Source organism: Ascidiella aspersa, chromosome 7 (assembly GCF_963924565.1).
Source record: "Ascidiella aspersa chromosome 7, kaAscAspe10.2, whole genome shotgun sequence".
Taxonomy (NCBI): domain Eukaryota; kingdom Metazoa; phylum Chordata; class Ascidiacea; order Phlebobranchia; family Ascidiidae; genus Ascidiella; species Ascidiella aspersa.
The window spans coordinates 1,406,782-1,432,478 of record NC_139453.1 but is presented as its reverse complement, the minus strand read 5'-3'; the positions used below and the strand labels follow the sequence as shown (position 1 = coordinate 1,432,478).

General features: G+C 34.4%; 1 protein-coding gene across 1 annotated transcript in view; it reads right to left on the bottom strand.

The window, feature by feature from the left end:
- Positions 1–16,782, bottom strand: part of LOC146137202 (general transcription factor 3C polypeptide 1-like) — a 34,150-nt gene extending 17,368 nt beyond the window's left edge. Inside the window, exons 1-24 of the mRNA XM_083393765.1 lie at positions 16,562–16,782; positions 15,806–15,917; positions 15,351–15,436; positions 15,000–15,081; positions 14,547–14,650; positions 14,039–14,125; positions 13,368–13,530; positions 12,913–13,035; positions 12,153–12,282; positions 11,441–11,559; positions 10,897–11,026; positions 10,397–10,520; positions 9,442–9,505; positions 9,178–9,231; positions 8,447–8,600; positions 6,265–6,380; positions 5,868–6,002; positions 4,625–4,753; positions 3,667–3,779; positions 2,878–2,995; positions 2,231–2,328; positions 1,692–1,800; positions 1,006–1,064; positions 511–629 (exon numbers count right to left, since the gene is read on the bottom strand). Coding sequence (XP_083249891.1) covers positions 511–629; positions 1,006–1,064; positions 1,692–1,800; positions 2,231–2,328; positions 2,878–2,995; positions 3,667–3,779; positions 4,625–4,753; positions 5,868–6,002; positions 6,265–6,380; positions 8,447–8,600; positions 9,178–9,231; positions 9,442–9,505; positions 10,397–10,520; positions 10,897–11,026; positions 11,441–11,559; positions 12,153–12,282; positions 12,913–13,035; positions 13,368–13,530; positions 14,039–14,125; positions 14,547–14,650; positions 15,000–15,081; positions 15,351–15,436; positions 15,806–15,917; positions 16,562–16,782 — 2,749 coding nt within the window. The remainder of the gene's footprint in view (positions 1–510; positions 630–1,005; positions 1,065–1,691; positions 1,801–2,230; positions 2,329–2,877; positions 2,996–3,666; positions 3,780–4,624; positions 4,754–5,867; positions 6,003–6,264; positions 6,381–8,446; positions 8,601–9,177; positions 9,232–9,441; positions 9,506–10,396; positions 10,521–10,896; positions 11,027–11,440; positions 11,560–12,152; positions 12,283–12,912; positions 13,036–13,367; positions 13,531–14,038; positions 14,126–14,546; positions 14,651–14,999; positions 15,082–15,350; positions 15,437–15,805; positions 15,918–16,561) is intronic.
- Between the last annotated feature and the right edge of the window lie 8,915 nt (positions 16,783–25,697).

The following is a 25,697-nucleotide window of genomic DNA, read 5'->3' as shown; positions in this document are numbered from 1 at the left end:
AGGAAGCGCTATTTTTCTTGGGGGGTATACCGGCATTTCTTTCAAATTTCTTCGCAAAAAAGTTTTTATTACATTTCAAAAATAAAAATTAAAAATGTATGTCCAATATTTTTGAATACGTTTTCCGTTTGTGCGCGACGCACTTTGGCACTTGGCAGTCAGTCTTCCACAGCGCAAGAAGCGCTAATCTAGCTCAAATGACAGCATCATAACGTAAACAAACTTTTTGTATGAAGATCGTTAACGCTAAGCGCGAAATTTTTTCGCGCTTACATAGTTTGTCTAGTTTTGTCAAAGAGGCTGCGGGTCGGATAAAATACATTCGCGGTCCGTAGGTTGTCGACCACTGCTGTACAACTTATATGTGTAAGTTTTAAATTTCTTGTCATATCGCCACAGACCACCTGTGCAGTCGTCGCGGACCACAGATTTGGAAAACCCTGAAAGAGCTGGCAGATTTATTCTACTTTAAACATCTTTACTTCCTCGCAAGTTTACCTTTAAACTCACCCAGTGGGGTCATGAGGCAAATGTCCTTCACCCTCCCCCAATATTGCTCGACGTCGTAAATTGAGTTCAGCGAGAAATTTAGTCGCTCGTAATCAACGTCTTCGGAAATGAACATGTACCTGGGAATACATGCAATGGTTAAACAAGGCAAAATATATAAAATTAGACTGTTATCAACAACGAGTTTCAAAACTTGTGGAATAAACTGCTTTAGTTCTTTATTTGAAAGAATTATTAAAACTTTTTTTATGTGTGAATGAATAAACAAATATATCTTTTTGTATTCAAAATTATCGTGGCAAAAAATGATTGGTTTGACAAGAGAAAAACATTCCACTTTAAGGAGGGGTAATTAACATTATGTAAACCTTTCAAATAACCTTTTATTTCAAATATATTTGTGAATAAAAATTGTTGATATATGACGTCTTTAGAATAACATGTATAGCATCGTATTAATTTTTAACGACGTTATTATTTTAACATAGTTCTTACTGTTTCTCTGATTTCCTTGTATCGACGACCGACACATTTCGATGAATGTAAACCATTTCCTAAAAAATACAAAATATTTTCTTTTTTTTTTAAATTAACAAAAAATCTTGGATACAAAGTATTTTTGAACAATTTTTGACCAAGGGCCTCCTAAAATGCTTGCGGCTACATTCTTTATCAACTAATTATAAGACAATTTTCACAAAATAAAACACAGTGACCTTAATAAAATCGCCCTGAACCTAGTTGCAAAACTTACATTAAAAGCATACTTTCTTGATCGTAATACTACAACACATACACCCAAATGTACACACAAGTTTGTGTTTAGGTTACAACACTTACACAGAAGTGAGGTTAATGTAATTTTATAAATCGACCTTTTTGGGGAGTTGTTTCAATTTTTACTTTACGTAGAACAACATAAAGTATGTATATGTTTATAATTTTAAAGTTCGTCATTTCATTGATGCCCCCAACTATTTATTTATTTAACCCTTTTTCTTTGTTTGCGAAGAATGTAGAATATTCCAAATATCTCTTAGTTTTTTGTGTGCTTTTTTGGCAAAACTACCATTCTGAACTACTCATGTTATCCATGATAGCACGCCCGTGTTTGTGCCAACAGAACGTTTAGTTTTTCACCCCGAAAGTGTCACCACAAGTTTTTTACACAGAATACTAACCTGTTCTTTCTTGAGGCAAACGTTGTTCATTGATTTCTGCTGACTGAGTGTGGCGAGGCCCATAAAGCACAACATCTCGATGATTTGAGTGAACGAAAACAGGTATTTTCTGGAAAAAACACAAACATTTTAAGTATAATGTTGCAGAGTCTATTATTTAGTTCAATTATTACACGACAGGAACTGATTTGTCAGAAATATATATAGTGTTTTCGCAAAGTTATTCTCTGCCTAAAACGTACGTAGCAGTACCATATTTATATTTTGTTTTTATTGTTTTAGCTATGATTAAAAACATGTAAAAACAAAACAAAAAACAGTGACCAAGTACCTTTAACTTTCTGTAAAATACTTGCCTCAGTAATTTAAAAAAAATATAGCAGGTTTTAAAAAGACGAATTCGAAGGAATTAAACCAAAAACAATATTTTTTTTGACAAATCGTCCATTGCTGGTTAAACTCAAAAAGATTTGTTAAACAGATTTTAACTTCTTTAATACCGCATAACGACGGAATAATATACAACAGTTGTTTTTTACCTTTTATGTAGCAGTAAGGTTTTCATCTTGGTCGGTAGGTGGCGCACTAGACAATGGCACTTCACGGGGTCGTTTATGTATTCCTCAATATCGTCGATCTAGAGCGGAGAAAGTTATCATTAAAATCAACAATATTGCGACAACAAGCACTGCTAGAAACAGAGAGGAGTCGACAAATGTTAATTCTAGGCCGGTTTGAGTAAAAGTGTGACGTGAGAAACTAAGGCTTGCACAAGTTAATGGGCTGAAGTCAAGCCCAAACTGCCCAACATTAGAACAACTGTTTTGATGCCGACCAACATAGCCTATGTGTTGCCTGCGAACAAAGTACCTAAGTCCCGACTTGCGCATGCGAAGTATTACATTTCAAAGTTTTAGGGCCGCAAACTGTAAATCACAAAGGTGGAAAAACATATGCCATATGGTAACTAGGGTGAAATATTTTCCAAACATGTACTTAAGTTGATAAGTTATATGGCACGTTAATGGGCGGTCACAGCAGGCTGTGGAGTGGAAGGCCGAAATCCGCAGAGTGGTCGGACTTGGGTTGTTTTTAACCGACTCCGCAACCATTACCTCGAACCCAATTCAACGAAAACCCGATAAACTGAACAGCATTTACCAACTTTTCACAACTGCGAACTCACCTTGTAGGCGTATCGTTGGAACTGGCAGATGACTGATAGGGGCAGAAGGAATCCAGCCTCACCCACCTGGAGCCACCCAGGGCCGTAAGTGGGGTGGGTCGAGAGAGGGGGTAAGTACCTGGGTGAATAGGGGTGAGGTTAAATAAGGGGTATATATATTCCAAAAAGTGAGTAATTAAAATCCCAAAAGAAATTTATGGTTTTTAAAAATCAATTTTGACATCTACATTATCTTAGTACACTTTAGTGTATGGGGTCCTATAAAACGCGGGCAAAAACAAACCAAAAAACGAATTTATGTTTTTTAGAGATTAATTTGGGCATTGTTAACATCTTGATACACACCAGTGTACGGGCTCGCAAATGTAAAGTTAATATTTATATCGTAGGTGATTGAAACCATTTACTTTTTTGCTAACCATAATTTTGGGTTGGAAAGCTTCAATTAATATCCTGAAGACTAAAAAGCAAAATGTGTTTTCTTTTAACAAACGAACAAATAAAATATCATTTTTCGTTATTATAAAAATCTAAACCGAGATTACAGAAATACAAGTCAGCGCATTGCGTAGCTATTAGAGTAAGATAAAATATGTCAATTAAATCTAATTTTCTTTCAAATTAAAAAAATAACGTGCTGTGTTATGAAAACGCATGTATCACACAATTATTCTGCTTTTCATTTAAAAAAAGAAAAATGTGTTTTTACTTGTAGGTTTTATATGAATTCGGCACAACCCACTGTCTTATATTATTTTATTGTTTTCACTTCTACTTGTTCCAACTCACTTCCTCCATGTGTTCTCCTGGCAATATTCCTTCACCTCATCGTAATCGATGTTATTTGCGATGTCGGTTCCAGGTCTCCCGTAAGCCAAGTACCACAGGAACGAATGGACGATCTGAACGTTAGAAACACGAAGTACAAGGTTGTGTATGATAGCTGCGACCTTGTTCAATGCGTAATCTATTGGTTCTCAACCTTTCATAGTTCGTGTACATCTCATTAATTATTATAAGCTAAACTCAAGCCCCGTGCAGCAGCTGCAGCTAGCTTAAAGTTACGCTTCGAACTCAAGCCCCGTGCAGCTGGAAAAACATACGCTTTGGAGCGATTTCCACGCTTTGCTAAACTCAAGCCCAGTGCAGCTATAGAAAAAACGTTACGTTTTGGAGCGATTTTTACGCCCAGCGCAGCTCACTGCAGCTGTAGTGAAAACAATTTCACGCCCAGCTCAGCTCAGCTCCGCTCAGTGCAGCTGTAGTGTAAACGGGCCTTAAGTATTAGGGAAGGGACGACCAAACCGGGACTTGCGGGCCACATGCAGCACTTCAATTAGTTTGATGCGGTACTTAGATCAGTTTTATTTCTACCCATGTGTTAGGCGTGGATATTTTTGCTTAACCAAGTAAGAAATGTGTCTATTGGTCTCTGGCTGGTTGGCAACCTTTGTTTTAGGGGAAAGATTGGCCTTATGGACAGCACCCTGGTTGTGCTCACGTTATGTGCGGTGAAATGAAGCTAATTAGGGAAAAATAAACACAAATGCAAGCGGACTAATCGTTTTAAGAGAATTTCTTTTTTGTAGTTTTTTGTATTTTTCTAGTGCGCAAAACAGGGAGGGAGGGTCACAATAGTTAAAAACGCAAGTTTTTGTTTTGTGCTACAATTACAGTTTTATACTTTCTTTTTAGGGCGGTTTCTATAGTCGTCGTTTTGACGAAGAACGTCGGTCATTTAACTCACCTTAGCTCTCATGTGCTTTGGTTGGAACGCATTCAGGGGGTTACTTGCTGAGGGGGGAAGGGGCTCGGGCTTAATATCCAGGGGAGGGTCGTCCGATGAGGGGTCGATACCCAGCAGACTCAGGGGGGCCTGGTGGAAAAAGAATATTAAACAAAGAAACACAGAATGGTTTACTTCCAACACCAATTGGGTGGTTCTGTTGAAGGGGTAATCAATTAGATTGTACTAAACCAGGGGTTTTAAAACTGGGGTCCATGGATGCGTGGACTAGTTTAGGAAAACGCCGAAAACAACAGATTTTTTTTGTGTAATGTGACATCATTTTAAGACGTCATCTCTAACATTTCCTGCCCAACGTGGTTCACGCGAAGCAAAAAACTAATTTAGGGGTCCGCGGTAAAAGAAGTTTAAGAACCCCTGCACTAAACTAATAAAATCAATGCGTTCGGTAAGAAAAAAGTCGAAGATACATATATGCACCATCGCCAAACCGGACAAAACATAAAGAAAAACGTGGTATATGGTTTCAAAACAGTCTTTTGAGTTTTCCTGCATTTTTCTGCGTATTGCGAAATTATTTTTTTTTTCGACTTATATTTGGTTATTACCTAATTTCAATACTTTTATAGCATTGGCCACTTCAACAAGCACAGTGGCAGCTCTTTAAATTCAGGCTTAGTAATTAATTTAATCGAAGCACTAATGCAGTTTGTTTTAAGGACGTTATTCATTGCTTTTGTAATTACATTAAGAAGAATAAGCGCAAAAAAATGGCGTAAATGGAAAATATAATGCTAACTTAACAAATAATAAAATGAAGCAAAATCACCACTAATGAAAAAGTACACCGAAAAGTCATTGCAGACTCGCCGAATCTGTCGATCCATGATGCAAGCAGAGCAAGCCAGAAAAATAACTGGCCTGCAGTGAGGTTCGAACTCACGACCTCCGGTCAAGCCGGGACCGTCGCTCTACCAACTGAGCTATGCAGGCTCAGAGAGGAGCGAGTCGAGAAACGACCATGCGCCAATACTTGCACATTTTGTTAGTACAAGCAACTTCACACTGGGGGATCATCAGTCCGTATCAATCAATGAAAGACACACACAAACATATGTGTTTAATAACAACTGTGACTATTATATATCAAGCTCTTGCGTTGATTTTGCATGATGTAGATTTGATAAGTGACAGTATTTAAATACCGACCACCATCTACAGACAGCCACGCTTTAATATTCACCATTTCCTTGGCATTCTTAAGCGCTATATCCTTGGAAAGTCGGTTGTTTTCATGAGAAAGCATCTTGAACTGCGCTTGGTCCATCGCGGTCTTCACCCGGTTCGCCGTACAATCCAACGACATCACGAAATCAACCTAAAGGAGTAGCAAGCCATGTGATGTGTATAATCACAATCGGTCAAATCATTTTTTCAATTTCTATAAAATAATAATTGCTAATCGTCTGCTTTTTACTTTTCTAGGCGTTTTTTTAATTCAACCAGCCAAAGAAAATCAAATTACTGGACAATTCAAATAAATTGTGTCCAATACTAAGATTTGCAGTTTTGGCAAAACTTTTGACAAAATACACGATTTTGTTTAATGGATGTAAACCATACGTTACACTGCTACTCACATCGTGAGTCCTCCCATTGCACGTGATAGGAATGATCATGTACTTAAGCATTCCATCATCGTTCATCTTCTGCACAGCCCGAAGCACTGTCTTCTTGCAAATCTTGTTCGTTGAACCTGTGATAACACACGAATTAATTTCAAACGTTTAGCTGAGTAAATAAAAGTAGAATATCGAATCCTTGGATTCGAATCCAGATGGGATTCGAATCCAATTCTGCCGTTTATTTCGGGTAATTGGAACCGATATAATTTAATGTTTTACCGCGGATTGTTGCGCCTAATTGTACAAACGCGTGTGGTAAGTTGCCCTGTCGCTGCGGCGACCAATTTACAGTGCTTGCTTTAAATGTAACCTGGTAGTGCAGTTTCAGCGTTTTTTCGGGCGACCAATTACCGCGTCTCGCGATAACGTTCGTCTAATAATTAAGTGTCAATCAAGCGTTATTGGGCGAGCAATCAACGTGTAATGTCTGGTGTGTTTCGCAATGCGTTAAGTTGCAAAAGTAATATTACGTTGTAAAACGTGCTGGCCGTCCACAAAATGCGCTATAGGGTTACTTAAGGTCAACTTTAGGCCAATATTCAGCGAGGTTATGCAGTTATGCACAACGTAATTGTCAAGAATTCGTTATGTCAATAATAACTTTGTATTCTTTGCAGTACATTATTTGACTGCATAACAGATCATGTTAGTCAAAAAAGCACTAAGACCCAACAATGCTTTAAAAAACAGGACCGAATTGCTAAAGAGTTCTGTGGACACTGGACAGTGTTTCATTGTACTCACTATTGACAAAAATATAAGTTTTTAACAACCTCGACAGTTAACATATTACAGTTTACAGAACTGCTTCAAATGACACTTGTTAAGAATGTTAAACATATGGGAGATTTTTTTATTATCATATACGTATGTTAGAAAATTGTTTGGGCGATTTATTGCTGTGATTGTGGGCCCTCTGGGGTAGATTAAGATTAATCCCTTCCCCAAACAAAATCAAGGTTAAATAATTTATTAAAAATATACTAGGATTATTATATCCGCTATTCTGGATTCGTTATTCTAGATTCGAAACCTATTATTCTAGAATACCTTGGGATTCTACTTTGAACATCCCTAGTTTTAAGGTATTCTATTGCTTTCAGACCCACACGTGTAAAATCGCCGAGGTTAGCAAAGAAACAAAAGCAAAATATGCAAGCGTTTCAGCTAAGCACTTTTATTTATGACTTTTTCCAAGCCACTGAAAATGACTGTCTAGCATTCATATATAGTGACAAATTATATTTGGCCATTTCTAAACTGTAGTTTATGTTTTTGTTCCAAGGATTTAACTTTTTAGTAACCAAACCCCATTAACCCAATACCAGAGATTTGCAGTGCACCTTTCATGGGTAGTTTTTTTAATTGCAATGGTAAAAAAGTCGTTTTGGAGTTGAACTGATAGACCAATAGCAATTGGTTTAACTTGGTACAGGTGAACACTTTCCAGTGACCAAACCCCAATAACCCGCACTTAATAATTATCTTGTGTCAACACCAACCATTCTAAACATTTAGGGATGTGCGATACTCATTTTGTTCCGATACCCGATACTTAAGACAAAAACTATCGCGAACCGATACTAAATGACGTCATTAGTTAGTAGGCTTAAACAAATTTAACTCAAATTAAAATGCTCAAAGGTACTAATTTTCAAGGTTATCAGCCAATATTTGTTTAACATGAATATTGAGTAAGTTTAGTTACCTTCAGTTGTTATCAAACTATTTTCATTTAATTTACCTTTTAAAGTATAATCACTGCATCAGATCGCAAGCCATCGCCTGACATTCGATATAAAATTGGTATCGAATCGGCAGCGATACCACAGTAGTATCGGACGCGTAGCGATACTTCCACTTGGTATCGGGATCCGATATTATCGCCCATCCATCAACAAGCATTACCACCTACCCAATTTAGTTTTTAGTATTTCGTTCAGACCACTATCGGTACGTAAGCAACTTTCATGTAAATACCAAATAATCAACCAAACTGTAGTATCGGACGAGTGCCAATACTTTCACATTACATCGGGGATATTATCGGACGAGCACCGATACTACCACTTGGTATATTGGGTATCGTCTCCTATCCGGTATTACCGCCCATCCATCTACAATTATTCCCACTCACCCAATCTAGTTTCCTCAGTGATGAGATACTTCTGGATCGGGAATAAGCCTTCAGTCACTTTCTGTTCGTTCACGTAACCCAGGATCAGGTTGGTGCGTCGCATCTTGCGGGCGGTTAGGTGGTTTCCCCTCACCCCGCACGATAGGGGGGAGTCCTGGGTGAAAATACATTGTGAAAATACACTGACCTGGACTTAGCGTAAGTTTGCGCGGTACAACAGTAACATTTGGTCGGCTTGGTTGTTTTATAAAAAAATGAGAAATTAAAACAGGTTTATTTGTTGGAATCGATGAATTGGTAAAATACACGACTTTTTTTTTATTTTTTGTTGATTTTTTATTACAAAAAGTTTAAAGCGGATTTGTTTTGTAAATTATCAGAAACACCAGAACACTGCCAAATTTCCATGTTAAAACAAAATAATTATTTCGATCCTTGGGGACAAAAGAAACGAGCACTAAATATTGTTTTAAAAATTGTTTTATTTGTGAAAACACTAGTTCCCAATAAAAACTACATAAATTTATATATGTAATAAATCTTAAAGCTATATTTACTTAAATGAAAAAATGATTTTTTTAATATTCTTGTAGACGTAGTTATATTCCACTGAAATTGTGACAAAAAATCGAGTATTGCAATATGTTTGTCAAACTAGCAGTGATTATGTTTTAGATGATTATCATCAAGTTAAAAGGGAATTTTTTAATTATTTTAAACAAGAATTTTACCATAAAACCGCCTTGTTTTCCAGTGACGAGGCTTGAAATCGAATCGTCCAAATTCTACAAATTAAAAATACAAGGCGGTTGCAGTACAATCACCGAACAAAATAAATAAATTGTAAAAATTAGTAGATTTTGTGGAACTTCCAGATTTTTCATTTGGTTTAAATTGTCGTGCAAACATGTGCAAATTAAACATATATGTTAAATAACACTACTGGTGTTAGTTCGAATCTTGCTTAACCACAATTTTTTTCACCGCTTACTCACCGAAGTGGTGCTGTCGTTAATTGAAGAGTTAACACACATCAGGGCCATCGAACTTTCGCTGAAACTAAAAATAAAGAATTAAATTTTAAAAATGTTAATTTTATTAAGAATTTAGCTAAGCATTGGTCACCAAACTACTGCAAGATACGACCCGCGGAATTTTGCCCAGATGAAAATAAAATACCTGCATAAATAGTTTATTAACGAAAATGTTTGTCGGTTGCAAATCTAAACTAACTTTTAAATGAAATGTTAAACTAAGCGACACATTATTTTGTCCGCCATTATTTTATGTTTCCTTCGTTTAATAATAACCAAGTAAAAAAAGTTCTTATTTTTTGACCCGCTATATTTATTCCTTTTTATTTATTTTATCCGTAACTTGGTATAATTTACAACAATAAAAAATTAATAATTTAAAAATTGTTTCACACTTATTCTACTTGATTAAACAAAGAGATCGTAAAAAATTATTTATCAAAATATATAGTGAGCTTTATAAATGTCTATTAGTTTAAAATTGCAACAAAATTTAGCTTTAATTCGCATCTGGCAAACATTTCCTTTAATAAACTATTGATAACAGAATCAATCAATTTAATTAATTATAAAGGGGTTCTTCAGGCAAATATGTATTCAGCGCCGACGTTTCCATTACCTATACGGGTTTCCTTTTTTAGCCTTGTTTTTTGCCACCTTGTTGTTTATCTTTTGACTCCCTGTATACATATACACCTTTCTACAAAATTACAAGTTTATTGCCCTGAAGAGGATTACCCGTATAGGTGATCGAAACGTCGGCGATCAATATTTGTCAGAAGAACCCCTTTATAATTAATACAATGCCTGGCAGCAACAGTATATTCACAGAATCAAACAAGAAGGAATAATATATAAACTATCGAAATATATAAACTATCGTCTGATGTCATATTCAAAGTGCTAATCGACTCACGACGTAATCCCTGTCGTATCATCGTTCTGAGAGGGAGTTTCCCCTTGTGATTGTGACAGAACAATGGCTTGAAGTTCGCTCGCGTTTTGACTTTCTTCTTCACCCGCGCTTATCGCTGACATCACTGAAAACAAACGAAAAAATAGGTTTTAGTAAAAAAAGTTGATTTAAAATATTAAAAAAAAAGTAAATAAATAGATTTAAGGCCGAAATAGCGTGATTTATATTAGTACACTGAATATTTGCAGAAATATTATTTCACCATTCTCCAACTTTTACAAAAAAACATTTTTTATCCGTCTTTTAATTTATTAAACAGAGTAAAAAAAACTGACCCGTTTTACAAGTTACAACATCAAGAAGCCTTTTGGTTAAGATAAGTTTTTGATGAGAATTAATGTCTAAGCGCGAGAGTAACTTTAAATCATGTTTTTATATTTTTCGTGTGTATAAAAATTTTTAGTAAGCAACGTATTTTAATAAACCGCTAATAGTTGAACCTGAAGTTTCGAACATCGCTTGCATCTTTATCTTCTCTGCTTGAAACTGCTTGGTGAGCAAACTGTTGCTTGCGAAGTGCTTGGCGATGTATTTCTGAACACGCTGTTTGCCCTGCTCCACCATTATCGTCTAAAAATACACAAAAAATGAAAAAAAAAATTCGATACAAAATTACAAACTGTTTTCCTTTTTTTCATTTATAAAAATAATACAAAAAACACTTTGACCTCGACCATTCCGGGACCGTCACCTACCGAGTGCTATGATCAGCCGTTATCGTTGGTCAAAAACAAGTATTAAAGGACTAGTTTACAATTGTTTAGTACATGTATGTGTAAAGTTCATTTTGACCAGCACTTAACCTACTAAAAATAGTAAAATGTGCTTCATAGGAAACATCTTCGCCAATTACGAATTTACAAATGCAAAGTATTTGCTATTATCATACTCTTCGTAATAATGTAGTACACACTTCTAAGGAGTCGCGGTAATTTAAACAGCTGTTAACAAAATATTTGGCAATTTAACCAGTTATATCCTCACATTAACGATCCCAGCTTTCTCAATCTTTCTACAGATGTGTCTTCCCTCCAGAGATCCGTATCCCTTCAGTACATTGAGCATCTGAACTTGTGAACATCCCTCCTCACCCGTGGAAACAACTGAAAATTAAACAAATAGGAATGGTAATGTTGATGGTATAACTTGCCCTGTACTGTTGTTATATGGCGGTGAATTTGGCATCTAATTAATCATATGAATTAATGCACCTTTCACCACCATTTTTGAAAAACGGCATAATAAAACGATTGAAAAACAATATTGTTTTGCACTTATTTCCAGGGCTGCGGAGTCCAGAGTTCAACTCTGACCAAATGTGTGACTTTGTAAGTCCCAGGTCCGACTGCCTTAATAAAGTGGATATTCAGCAAACCAATCATAGGGTTTTCATAAAATTCATCCACCCACAATACATGGAAAATATCCACAATATGCTATTCCAACCTTTACCATTTACCGTTGGCGGCAATTTCACCTTTAAAATTTGGTACTGCGAATGCGCATATCGGACTCGGGACTCAGGACTCGGGTAGTTTTACGCGGTCTTACTCGAGTCCCGAGTCCGACTCAGCAGCCCTGCTTATTTCTTACATTTTGTTTTAATATTTTCAATAGGACTAAGCAATTGCACCTATTTTTTTAAACACAGGTTGGAAAAATTTCCATATGAAAAAAACATTTTTTTTTTACTTACGATATCTGAATCCTTGCAAGACAATTGGAAGTTCAGCGACAAGACCTGGTCCGCTGCCACTAGAGGCCACCACAGAGAGGTCATTGTCCTCGTCATTTTCTACTTCTTCTTGTTTCACATTTGTCGGCCACTGTCACAAAAAAAGAAAGTTTTTTGTTTGAAAATTCCTAATGGAAATTTTACAGGATAAAAGTGTAAATGTTGATGTTGGATAAAATAAGATTTATTTGAAAACATTAAAAATATGTGATGTACATCTGTGTGGGCTTTGATATTCATTTTACATTAATGTAATATTACTTCCACTTCAAAGAATTAAAATCAGTAAACTAAAATAGGTTACTGAAGCCTGATATAAGCAAACTTTATAAAACATTTCATTCCAAATAAACTTTGGGACAAAGCAGTAGCGCCTACAACATCCTCAGGAAATTACTGATATTACTATATTAACTTAAAGGCAGAGTTGTGGGAAGCCAAACTGAAAAGCCAAATCCATCCTCAGTTAAACCTTTAGCATGAAATTTTATAAAACGTTTGACATTGCAATATATAAAATAATAAAAACGTTCTGAAAACCAAAGTCCGAATGACATCATTTATGTTAATAGCTCAAATTGATTTAACCTGCTTGAAACTTGAAGGTAACTAAACATTTAGAACTGGTGACTTGGATGAACCTGACCACTGACCCAAACTGAAAGCCTGGTGCAGCAATTTGGTAACATTAGAAATTCTATGTTTGTATCATTTTCGTCACCTTAATAAGCTGCAGGTCGACGTCGCCCCTTTTCCGTTTCTCTTTTCCTTTAGGGAGAACTTTAAGAACTCCGAGCGATAGCAGCTTTCGTTTCAGCTTTTTGAAAGTCGAGTCGCTTATTTCCTGCAAAAACACAGAATGACAACAATTTATATAAAAAAATAAAAAAATTCCCCAAAAAGACATTTCTATAGGCTGTAATTGTAAACCCGTTCAACAAAATTATAATGCAGTACTAAAACAAAATGGCTCAGGTAAAAACAGCCAAAACTTTGGTTATTCTTCTAGAAGGATAAGAGTTGAATGTGTCATAGCACAAATACCTATTCAACACATAAAAACATTTATATGAAACAATATAATGGCCTGAAAAATTTTCTCACAGCAGGTTCCACCAAATTAAAAATTACTAGAAAATTTAACGAAACTGAAAAGTGGCGAACAGACAGACTTACGATGCTTGCTTTTATGGTGAACACAGACATGGTTTGGTTTGGAGCAGCTTCGAGTAAACTACAAATCTCATCGGTCTTTCTGTCCGAACCTGATCGAACGTCTGGCTTATAGTGGCTCAGGTTGAGAAGGACTTGCTGGTAGAGCTTATTCGCTTTATCGCCTCTGTGAGTAAATAAACTATTAAAAAACAGAATAACAGCAATAATCCAGACCTTGGGATAATGACCCTTATTTCTAGTAATTTAAAAAAGGTTACAGGTTTAAATCATTGTTTGTTTAAACACATATTTTAGTTGGTTGCCAGGATTCTTAAACTTCTTAACCACAACCCTTGAAAAAACATATTTGACTTCCCTAAAACTAGTCTATGTTCCCAAAACGGGTTCACAGAACCCAGTTTCAGAAACCCTAGATTATGCAGATGTCGGCAAACAAAAGCTAAATGAGAAAATTGGCGTTCTAAACTTAAAAAAATAACAATTACCTTTTTTGTTTTTTTTGCGTATTTCTGTGAAAAAAATATGCAAGTGCTAAAATGTCACTGGCCTCAACACCACTGCACCTTTCTTATCAAGAAATGGATCAAATTAAGACACCGTGACTCAACATAATTATTATGACTGGTTAGTCAAAGTTTCCAGACATCTGCATGTGTAGAACACAACATTACCTTTCGTAGCTGTAGTTCTGCTTGCATACAATCCCCTTACTGTAGAGAGACTTCATAATGTAATGGATATGGGAGGTCTTTTGGTTCCTGGGGAGAAAATAATAAATAAATTAGGTAAATTTAATGTTTTGTAACACATTGTGCTTTATGATTTCAAATTTCACTAAAATTATGGCAAAGCAAAGTAATAATAAAACATATTACTTTGAAATGACAACTTATGTTTAGATAAACAATATGTAGATGTTAAAATTATTAGGATTTTGGCCTTAAATGCAAGTATGAGATTTACAATGGTGTTAGGTCTTTATAACTAAATGAAAGAGTTTGCTAGTAATGGGTAAATCACAACACAAATAACTCACATTAAGTGACAACAACACATCGTTATTACTTAACATAAAATTGTATAAAAATATATATACTGAAAAATGTATGTATATTTATTAATTTGATCCAATTCCAGCTAACCGTAAAATTATTATGTTAGTTTTACCAATAAACTCACTTAAAAACAACGGTGTTCAAATATGTTTGTAATTCGCCCTGCCATCTTGAGCGACCGATCCTCTCCAGAATGCAATACTCAATCTCAGATAAATTCTCTATCAACTAAAAAACAAAAGCAATTTAATAAAGCTCTGGCTCAGTTGATATTGAAACATCTTTTTATACTTTTTTACTGAGTAAACTAGTATCATTTCAAAGCATTGCAGTTATATTAGTTATTTTAGGTTACAATTTTTTAATTCCTTTTTTTTTCTATGATAAACGATTATTTGAAACGCAAGTAATACTTTTACGAAGCAATCAGTTAAAATTTCCAAAATTATTTATTTTTTTCATTTATATTTTAAGTACATATTAGACAATTAATCAAGATAAAAGTAGTACTTTTGGGAAACAATAAGGCTATCTTTGCAAAACATACATCCCTTTAAAAACAGAACAAGATTTAAACCTGTGGGTTATGTCCTGGAGGAAGCAAGTAATATTCTCGCACACTTTGTGAAGCAACGACGACTAGAGATTGAGCTCCAAATCTAAAAAGATTACAGCTAATCTTACGAGAAATTAAATTCCTTGATCAAATAATAATAAAATTGTTCAAATTTACTTAAACATACTGCTGAATACAAACAAACATGTCTGAAAAATAATTCTATTTTTGTGAAATAAAAAGCAATCGAACACGAAAACTCTGGTGAGGATTTAGATTTTGGACAATTGAAAGTTCTATTTAGATAATTGTTACCAGTCTCTTATTTATGTTTTAATTATTCTGAGCAATTTAACCGTTTCAGTGGCTTACCGATCCATCGCTGTTTTTAAATCCACTTTTTCTTTCTTGAGAATATCAGTTACATCCATTCTTGTTTTGTATTCTTTGCATGAACCCTTTTAAATTTTAAATGTGTTTATTTTGACTAATTTTACAAATAATTACCATATTACCGCATGAATATATAATAAGGGGAAATGGTAGTTATTTAATCATTTTACCTAAAAAATGTTTTTACTACACTAGTGGTTGTTTAACAGACTTGCCCAGCCTTCTGTAAGAATTAATTTTATACGAGAATGTTTTAATAGCAATCTATTTTTGAACTATTTTATATTATATATCTGTTGTGTAAGATTGTAAATGAATTTTGATGCCAAGTGGTATAGATAGGCATTCGTTGTTTACCAAGATATGCGACTAGCATCAATGGGTTAAGCAAACCAAACAAAATACACCACATTGCCATTTATAGGTACCTTGACTTTTAACACAATGTCATCAATAGGCTTCACAGTGTAAACCTCAACAGCTACGTCCAATTCATCAGGAGCGACTGCAATCCTGTTGCCAGTTAAGGGGTCGTGACCTGTGAACCTAATTATATTTGTATGGTTAAAGCTCAAGGGATTCACAAACTTGGGGTCGCGCAAAAGTCTTACAATTCACCTGTAGAGATACATTAAGACGTTTCGATACGAACTTGTATCATCTTCAGTTAGTTACTAACTGAAGATGATACAAGTTCGTATCGAAACGTCTTAATCAAGATGATGTCGATTTACTCCACCTTTTTGGCTTTGAAATTTATTATTAAGCTACATTACCGATCCGTGCATAGTGTACCCAAGAGCTACATTATTTTTATGTTTTATCTATGATCTTTTATTTCACTGAAATCTGTAAACATGAATGCAAATCAAGTCTACTACTAAAAAATTGTACTATTTTAACAACTAATACATGTAACAACAAGGTTTTGAAGTCTGAAGGGTAACAAAAAGCAGGGCTCTGGGTAATACAGACTCTATGGGGACGGTTAATTTAGCTGAAGCTGGACTCTGCACTGAACTCTATTTTCTCTACAAAAGCTGAACTTTTCTAACTGACTTAGCATGAGTGACATAAAGTTTTAGTAAATCATAAATTATGGCTACAGGTTATTATGTTTATGAAGCCCTGTTTAAATCAATCTGCAAATAAATTAACAAATTAAACACAACAATAAACACTGAGCCTACCTGTTGAAAATAATCGCGTCTGGTCTTTTTTCATTTAGCACATAGAACCTGAAGTCTTTGTTATCAACTAAATATTTCCACAAATGTTGCTTCAATGAGTCCGATAAAACAACAGTGATTGTGGGTTCCCTTGACGAAAATCTTTTCCACAAAGATGGAAATGTAATACCGTCCAATCCTTCTAATGCAACCTCTTCAACACAAATTTGAAAGATATCCATGTTTGAAAGACAGGCTGCAATTAAGTTCCAGGCAGAAGTTTTTTTGAAAGTTAGTTGTACATTTAAAGGGTTTAATCAGCACATGACATTCCTTGTAGCTGTTCTATCAAGAATCTGTATTAAAATCTAGAAAAATGATATAAAAACATTTTATTTTTTAAAAAGTGATTGTAATAATAATTGCACTTCAAAACATGGAGATTTTGACCATCATTCTGTAATAATGTTGTGCAGCTTACAATGATACAAGAAGATATAAATGAAAAACTGCAATATAAAAAACTGTGATTGTAGATTAGAATTGTATCTATTTAAATAAAAGTTATATTTCAGCAATATTTTGCTAAACAATTAAACAGTTTGTTGTTCTTTGCCAATCAAACATAATTTAAAATAAAAAGTAAGGCTGGCCAATAAAAATTAAACAGACAACATATGCTGTAATACTGCTAGTTGTATTACATGCACGCTAAAATTGTGTTTTATAACTTAAATCTAACATAATATCAAAAAAATCTCCACTTTAAGTGTATTTAAATACATTTTATTCTCCAAATCAATGCAAATCGCCACAAAAAACGGTTAAAACACTTGAAAAACACCCATAAACTCACATCGCACGCAAGTTATTGGATCGCTGGTTCGAAGCCAGACAGAGTCGCCATCTTGGTCGGGATTTCAACCAATGACCCTCCAGTTTGATGATCACGTGTTCACGGCCTTGTGTTTTACAACATAAATATTTTGCTATGGTAGAAATTATTTCGATTTTTAATCAAAATTGTGTAAATTTGGGATAAAGTTTACATTTTTAAGGATTTGCAGAATAAATTTACCGCCAAAACGTCCGGCAAGCATAATGGCTTCGATTTACACATTTGTTATCAAAACTTTTAAAACTGAAATGACAGAAAAACTAAATCACTATAAATCTGAAATTATCAGGGAATTTATAACTATTTGCTAAGAAAGTTTAAAAATACTAAGATTTAAACATTTTCTACTAATAAATTAGATTTTAAACGAAAAATATTTTGTTAAAATAGCGCTCGTAGCGGTAGAAATAAATTTCATTGTTTGATTTTTTTGCTGAAACAGCGCTGGTAAAATTTCCTGCTTGCAAATAAATAAAAACAACACGGCCAATTTTCTGCCTAACCAAGTTACTTTAATTTCCTCACTACACGACAAAGCAACCTATAAATGCCATATCAGTTATCCCATCAATAGTGTCCATTCAAGCCTTCCATGCTAATGTGCATGTTCATTTGTAATATACGAATAATTTATTTTCCAATATTCCAAAAAGTTTCGCGGCACACTTTGGAATTTCTCAAGACAGACTTGTGCACAGACTGAAGCTGGGCAAAACTGCCATTTCAAACTTTTTAGCAATGGCTAACTACACTGTACAGGTAATGTCGAAATAAAAACTTTTATGATATAAAAAAGCTTGTTAGCCTACTTTGTTTTATTTAAGCCATTGTTTTTTATAAGGGTGGATCGATGAATTTGTATACCACCCAAGAAAATAAAATTAAAAAATAAAATTTGATATTTTACTTTTTATTTTTTTGAAGTTTCTTTAGGCACCGTCAACTAATTTAAGTTATTTGACGTCATGGTTTTACGTCATTTGTGAAAAATCCCTTTCCCCCTAGACCCGCTTCTGTTTCTTGCCCGATAAAATTACGCAACAAATCCAACAGGTCACAAAACGTAAGGTGTCAATAGCTGGACCCGAGAGCCAGTTCGTTGTGCTTGGATTTTCACGATCTCACGCTGCTTACCGAGGCCGTGTTGATTTAAACAGTCGTTATGTAGCTAATACAAATACAGGCCGGCATGCAAGAACACATAACAGCTGGAGAGTCCATAATAAAGAATGCCCGGTGCATTCAAACATTACAAGTAGCGTGGGTGGTTCTGTGTGTGGTTAATTGCTGCTCCTCGGTGTTTTTCCTCATTAATTGCTGAAAATAAAACAAAAGCTTCAAATTTCCCTGGAACGGTATTAGAATCTCGGTTTGGTGGATAAAGGATATATACGGACAGCTGCAGCCATGGAAATTATACCAGATCTTTCGGTGAAAGTTTATACGAACAACAGCAAGAGCAAAGCTATTTATTTGTGTGAAAATAAAATTAGGAAGTATTTTAAGCAAAGATGTCAATCAAGGTAAGAAGCTGCGCTAAATTTGGATTAAACTTTTTTTAGTAATGTTTTAATGGAATAAGTCGTTATTTTAAATTTCCCAACTTAATTCTGGTTATTTCGATATGTTAAATGGCCCATTTATTATAATTTTAATTTAAAACTTGCTCTTCCAGCAAGGGAAGAAATGGTGAGAACATTTTACAATTGATAGGCTTTAATTCCTGGCAGCAACCGTCTATTCACTTTTAATAATTTCCTACGCGTTAAATTTTTTTTTATCACATTTCATGCTGTGACGAACAGAGCCAGGTGCTTTGAAACAGATTGAGAAAACTTTAAAATTTAGTGTGAGATATCACTTAGTAAAGAATGAACAGTGACAAAATTAAAACATCAATTGCGCGAATAGTTCAACTTTTTTGACGCCAAAGTGCTGACTTAGATTTCAATATTGAGTTACTATAATAAAATTATTATGTTTTTTGTGGGGTTGCATAAAGACACTACAAGTTGCTTTGATTAACATATTTTACAACAACCCTTATGATTGCTACATTTTAACATTGCTGTCCCATTGCAGATTATTTTGGCTGTTTTCTGTTTGGTGGTTATATTTGCAAGTCCAGCTCTTGGAAAGTCAAAAAACATTGCAATTGACAAATGGAAGCGCTTCGGTTTAGACGACAACAGGACTTTAAGGTAAGTGGTTCGTTGTTTTGGGAGATTTCGGAAGTTCATGTGTTGCCCAGGCCCTGTATGCTGGTTTAATCAACTTTAATCAAAAGGTCTTTCTTAACAATTTCTGAATAATAAGGCTACGAAAGCAAAATTACCAAATCGAAGGAGTATTACTTTGTACTTATAATATTGTGCTATATAATGTTAAAATAATTGACCTTTAAATGTTCGCAGAATGTATCAATTTTAAGATATTTTAAAAGTATCTAAATTTGGCTAACAAAATGGTTCTAATTGTAACGTACAGCAAACCATTTTATTACGGCGTGATCAAATTCTGGTTTGAAGGTATCTACATAATCTTTGTAAATGACCGTAGTAGGGTGATCCACTGATACGGCACTATATAAAGACAAATTGTATCAAAATCTTAAAAAGGTATTTACAGAATCTTTTTTATAAAAAAAATATCTCTTTTTTGCTAAGAAATGTTACATTTATACTATCATTATCGTCCTATAAATAATTTTAAGCATATTTTTTACAGTTTTCTCCACGACCACAACTGTAGAGTAACGAGGCGTCACAAGCACAACCATCGTGGGTTCGCTCACTTCAGTCACGCAACACTGATCTGCGATGACGTCAATCCCGATGTGTACGGGACCGTGACGTGCAAGGAACGGTGCCATGACCCGGTTCACCGGGCCCGACACCTATCCCGGCGCCTATACGCGGTCAGGTTTGACCTTCGTGGCGTAATATTCGAGGCCCGTGACGGCTCAACGCACCTTCTGTTGATTCCAATCAGTTGCCAGTGTGTCAAAAATCCAGATGCTAATCGCACCACTGGACGGCAGCATTGATGTTTTTTTTTAGTGTCGGGGTGCGGCCAAAGTGTTTGTTTATTTCTTTTTGATGTTATTGAATGCAATAGGGTTACATTATTAATTTTATTTCATTCACTTTTTTCTAGTTTAAATCATTCTTATGCTTTTAGTTTAAACGTTATTTTTAGGCATTTTAATGCAATTAAGTCAAATTTTTCAGCACTTCTTTCAATTACGCTATAGGTGTGCAACTCTTCTTTAAAGTTTTTTTTTTGTTCGCCATTTTAGTTTGAACGCTATTTTTTTTCCTTAATTACCCTAAAGTTTTGCATCATTTTTGTTGTTTTGTTACACGCGTTCTAGATATATAACTGTTTCTTTATTTATATATGGCTTCGCATTTCTAGTGATTCCAGTATGTTTTTTTACTTGTGTGCGAGACTTTAATGTCATTTTATACACATTATTGAACTAGGTTTACATCATTTCTTGTTTAAAATGACACATTTTGTTATTGCTAATTTTTTTTATTGTTTCTAATGATTTATTTGTACTTACGATTGCTTATTATGGACGATACGACATAGGCCTATAGTTATACGAATGAATGCCGTTTACTACTTACTTTTCTACTTTATTTTACGCCATTTAATGATGCCAAATGCCACCAACCAATCCGAATTTAAAGAAAGACATGTCAGCTTACTGTGTATTTTATCAATTGCCAATGTTGTGTTCTGTTTATTATATAACGTGCCAAAATGTGCCAAATATCACCGTTTCAAATCCACACATTTAAGGGGTACATGATATTTTGTTAATTGTTCGCTGCTTTTTCTAGGTGCTATATTTATTTCAAACCCTTTTTTTGTTTTTTCAAAGTATATTCATCTCCACGTGTTTTATATTCTCATTTTTAAATAAAACTATTGGAATATTTTAGTCTTTATAAAATTTATGCAGAATTATTTAAAGGTGCATTCCATAAGTATTAGACATTTCTAATGTGTCAAGGTTCTACAGCAAAAGTTTGGCTCAACAGGAAGGTTTTGTTTGTTTATTTTGATTTTTAATAACAATGACATAAAGCGCCAAAATAAACTAATTGACGATTGTTTGTCCAATTTTGATTTAGTAATAAATATTTTTAGATGTTACCACTGGATGTCACTAAAACGCTACGAACCAGTTTCCAAAATTGGATTTTTGTTCCTACACAACACATTAAAAGGCTAACATCATATCAGCCCTACAATCTCACAATTTAATTGGCAAATGAGCAAATAAATGACAGATATTTTGCCGATAATAACGTCAAAAATAAGACATTTTGCCAAAAATCGTTACACTACGTTGAATAAAAGTAAATATTTATTGGCAACTACATATTTTTGTTCGTAGTTTCATATGTTAAGTACGAGTATAACGTTTTTAACTGTATTATTTTAGTTACTTTGTGCTAGTTTTGATTTTATTTGACACACCAAAGAGATTTAAATCAAGCCTATGAACCACTAAACTTGCTTTGAAAAAACAACTATTATAAAATTGCGTCGCCCTCATTGGATTTAACTACCATGACGTCGCTGACAAATGTAAACAAATTTAATTCTTGTAAAAAGTTAAAGTTTATAGTTGCAAAGTAATTAAAGTAATTAGTTCTTTGCGTATAAAGATTGTTTTCTTGTGGTAGTTTGTTTTAACCTGTCGCTTTGTTTTGTATGCAAAAGTAACAAGATCCTCGTTAAATATTTGCATGTAACAGTCAGCATGGAAATTATGCTTTAGTTTTGTATAAAGGTTAATAGGAAGGGGCTATTAACCCGGACAATAAAGTAGTTTAAATCGATATATAAACTATAAGTTTTTAACTATCACAACCGCCTACATTTTACAAGGCAAACCATCTATACCGACAGTTGTTTTTATTAGGAATTCAAGTTGCATTCAAGTGTAAAACCTGTTGTGATCCCAGTCTGCATTGTGTGGCAGGCACACTCCTGATATCTCGGCGTGAAGTGCCATGAAATGCAGGCTGAGTGTGATTGTTTGATCTTATGTACTTTTCAGCCAGTTTATATTCTGTGGAAGGTGCCAACTAAGATTCATTGAATACACTTTTGGTGCACATCTAAATCAATTACACATGTGTATTTACAAAATTTATACTTAGTTAACATCTGTTGTTAAGTTGTGGTAGGATAATCTGGATATTGCGCACTTGGAAATTTGACGCTGCACATTTTACCTTACAATTATCTTTATAAAGTTAATCATTTAGTAAAAGTTTGATATAACGCTTTTTAATATTTATATTTTGCCAATTGTTATTCAACTTAATTATTATTTTTTAATATAAAAAACTGCAGTAAAATTGTTTTTATAACATTTGTTTCAAGTTTTAATCAATAAATTTAACATTACATACCAGAGGCTCCATTAAAATAAACAGTTGATGACACTTCTAAGGCCTTTTGTGTGTTTGACTTTTATCGTATTGCTGTTTTTAAGTAGTTGGTTAATGTTTAATAGTTACAACAATGTTTTTTGCCGTGGCTTTAAACCTTGTTTATCATAAGAGATATTTAGATTTGTCATTTTTGCTGTAAGTCACAAAGCCTGTTTTATTATTTGTGCAGCATTACTTTAAGCCACAGTCAATTCTAAGAATAGTTAAATACAAATTGATATATATTTAAATTAATATATACCATATTTATTTGTATTTAAATATTGTAAGATTTGATCAATTAAAATGTAATGTATAATAAGTTATTTTGCTTTATAAAAGTTAAAATGCATTATTTTTTTATTTTTTTCTCTGATGTAAAAACTTAATTGTTCTGTTCTGTGTAAATACAGATTAGACTTTCATTTCAGATTGCTTACATGCATTTAAATTAAATTGCACTCTGGCATCAAATGAGTGCTAGATAGGTCAGCTAAACTAGGCCAAGCAAATGTGTTTTAACATCCTATCATCAAGCTGTGTAGAAATCAGTTTGAGATGTTTTATAAAGGAATGTAGAAACAGTTTTGTATTTTCTAGGTTTTAAAATATCTAAAAAATTTCAATTGCTTGTAAATAAAGTAAAATAAAACAGTTAAAACCTAAAAGCAGACCTAGAAAGTGTAAAATATTTGACTAAGTGACTTAGACAGTGAAATGTTTTGCAATGGAAATTTACTAACTCTAGCTCTAACTAAAGCGTTATTTCTTGTCTATGCCTTTATGTGTTCTTGTTTAATTTGTTGCTACATCCACATGCTTTGTTTATCCACTTACGTCGTTATTTTGTTATTATACATAAGCCGTTATCGTTGGTCAAAAAACGACTCAGAAGGGTTAGATCACAGTCGTTAAACACGTATACGTGTGTAACTTTCATTGATAAGCAATGCGTCGTACATACTTCAGTAGATTTGTGACAGCAGCTTACAAAATCCTCCATACTACACACCCGGGGTGCGCAAACTTTTAAGAACACAAGCCCCTGTCTGAAATTCACAAGTTTGAAGAAGCGCATAAAATAGATTAAAGTTTATCAAAACTAGCTAACGAATAATAAATATCAAGTGTTTTCCACAGACTGTCTTCTTTAAAGACGTTTTTAATGTCGTTCTTCGAATAAAAGAGTCCAAAATACATGTCAAATTCAGTTTGACCACGCCTGCAATATACCAGCGGGAAACACGTGGTCAGTGTTCACTCAAAGGTGCGCAAATACGCAGCATCATCGAGTCATTTGCGCTTGCACTTAGCTTTCTATACTGAATTAGCTATTTCACAAGATTTATTATTCAGTTAGAATGAAGTGTATCCACATTCAAATTGAGGCAAAAACAAGGATAAGCTATGTGAATATTATGTAATTTGTTCGTAAATTAATATACGTGCATTTTGATGTTTAAGTGATTGATTATTGTGCTATGGCGACACGCTATTCAACACTTCAAAGCAATAGAACATGCACAACAACAAATAAATATATTTAAGTACACTATGCACGGGTCTGAAATGTAACTCGAAATTGAATAATGAACCCGAGTAAGTCGAGTTGATCAGCATTGTGTTGATAAAGACGTTTCGATGCGCACTTCTATCACCATCAATTAACGTGTGGAATCGTCTTTATTAAGATGTCAATTTACTCAACCTGTTTAACTTGGCAAAAAAATTTAAACACATAGGCCTATATACACATATGTAAAAGTATTAAGTCTTTAAGGTTACCGAGTTATCAAAAGCTTCATAGCAGATTACCATGCCCAATTAGCACTAAATATAAATAAGTTATTTTGTGCGCAACGCTTAAGAAGTATAACCTACTGGGCCGAGTTTAGAGTGATTAAGAACTAAACTATGTTGGCACGCTATTAAATTCTTTAGCAAGGTGTTCCTTATTGTTGTGTGAAGAAATTGTTGAAGTATATTGTTGAACTCACTTATGTGTGCGGCGATATAATCGCAACTTTATTGTTGAAGTTTAGAGTGATTATGAACTAAGATATGTTGACTCGCTATTAAATTCTTTAGCGAGGTGTTCTTTATTGTTGTGTGAACTAAACACAACACAGATGTCCGAGATGTCCACCGGTGTATCGCGGTGTTATGTTTCCCAGCGAACAACTCTATTTTCTCCCAGGGTTCATTGAGGGGCATTACGTCATTAGGTGGAATGCGACCCAATGGAGCTATCGAGAGTCGTTAAAGTCACTCAAGCATTGCTTCGTCGTTTCGTAATAGTTGTTCTGGGCCGCCTGGTCATTCAACAACATAAGCTGGTGTTGTAGGTAGAAGTCAGCGCTTCTTCACTGGTGCGCCGCGTACAAGTTAGAAAAAATGGGCGCTGCTATGGAATCCTACCACAATGCAAACTGTTTGGCTTAGGGTATGGGTGAGCGTTTAGCTTTGGGTAGGTTAAGCATACTAAATACTAAAATTTTGCCCACCCTAGCCCAAACACTAATCGACACCCTAACCCAAATAATGTGCCTTAATAATAATTGTTGTTTCAACGCTTTTGTAGGATTCTAGACCAGCGCCGAAATGTATACCTTTATCTTACAGTTATAAGTCGACTATGAGGTTAACGAATTACAAACTTGCAAGCAATTCATAAGAAATACCGGTCTAACAATTAAAATCGAGCATGCTAGTGGCGCCACCACGTTTTTTAAGTGTGCAAGTTGCGCCGTGAGGTAAAAAAGATTAAGAAAAAGTCAATTGTATAAGAAAGATACTGACT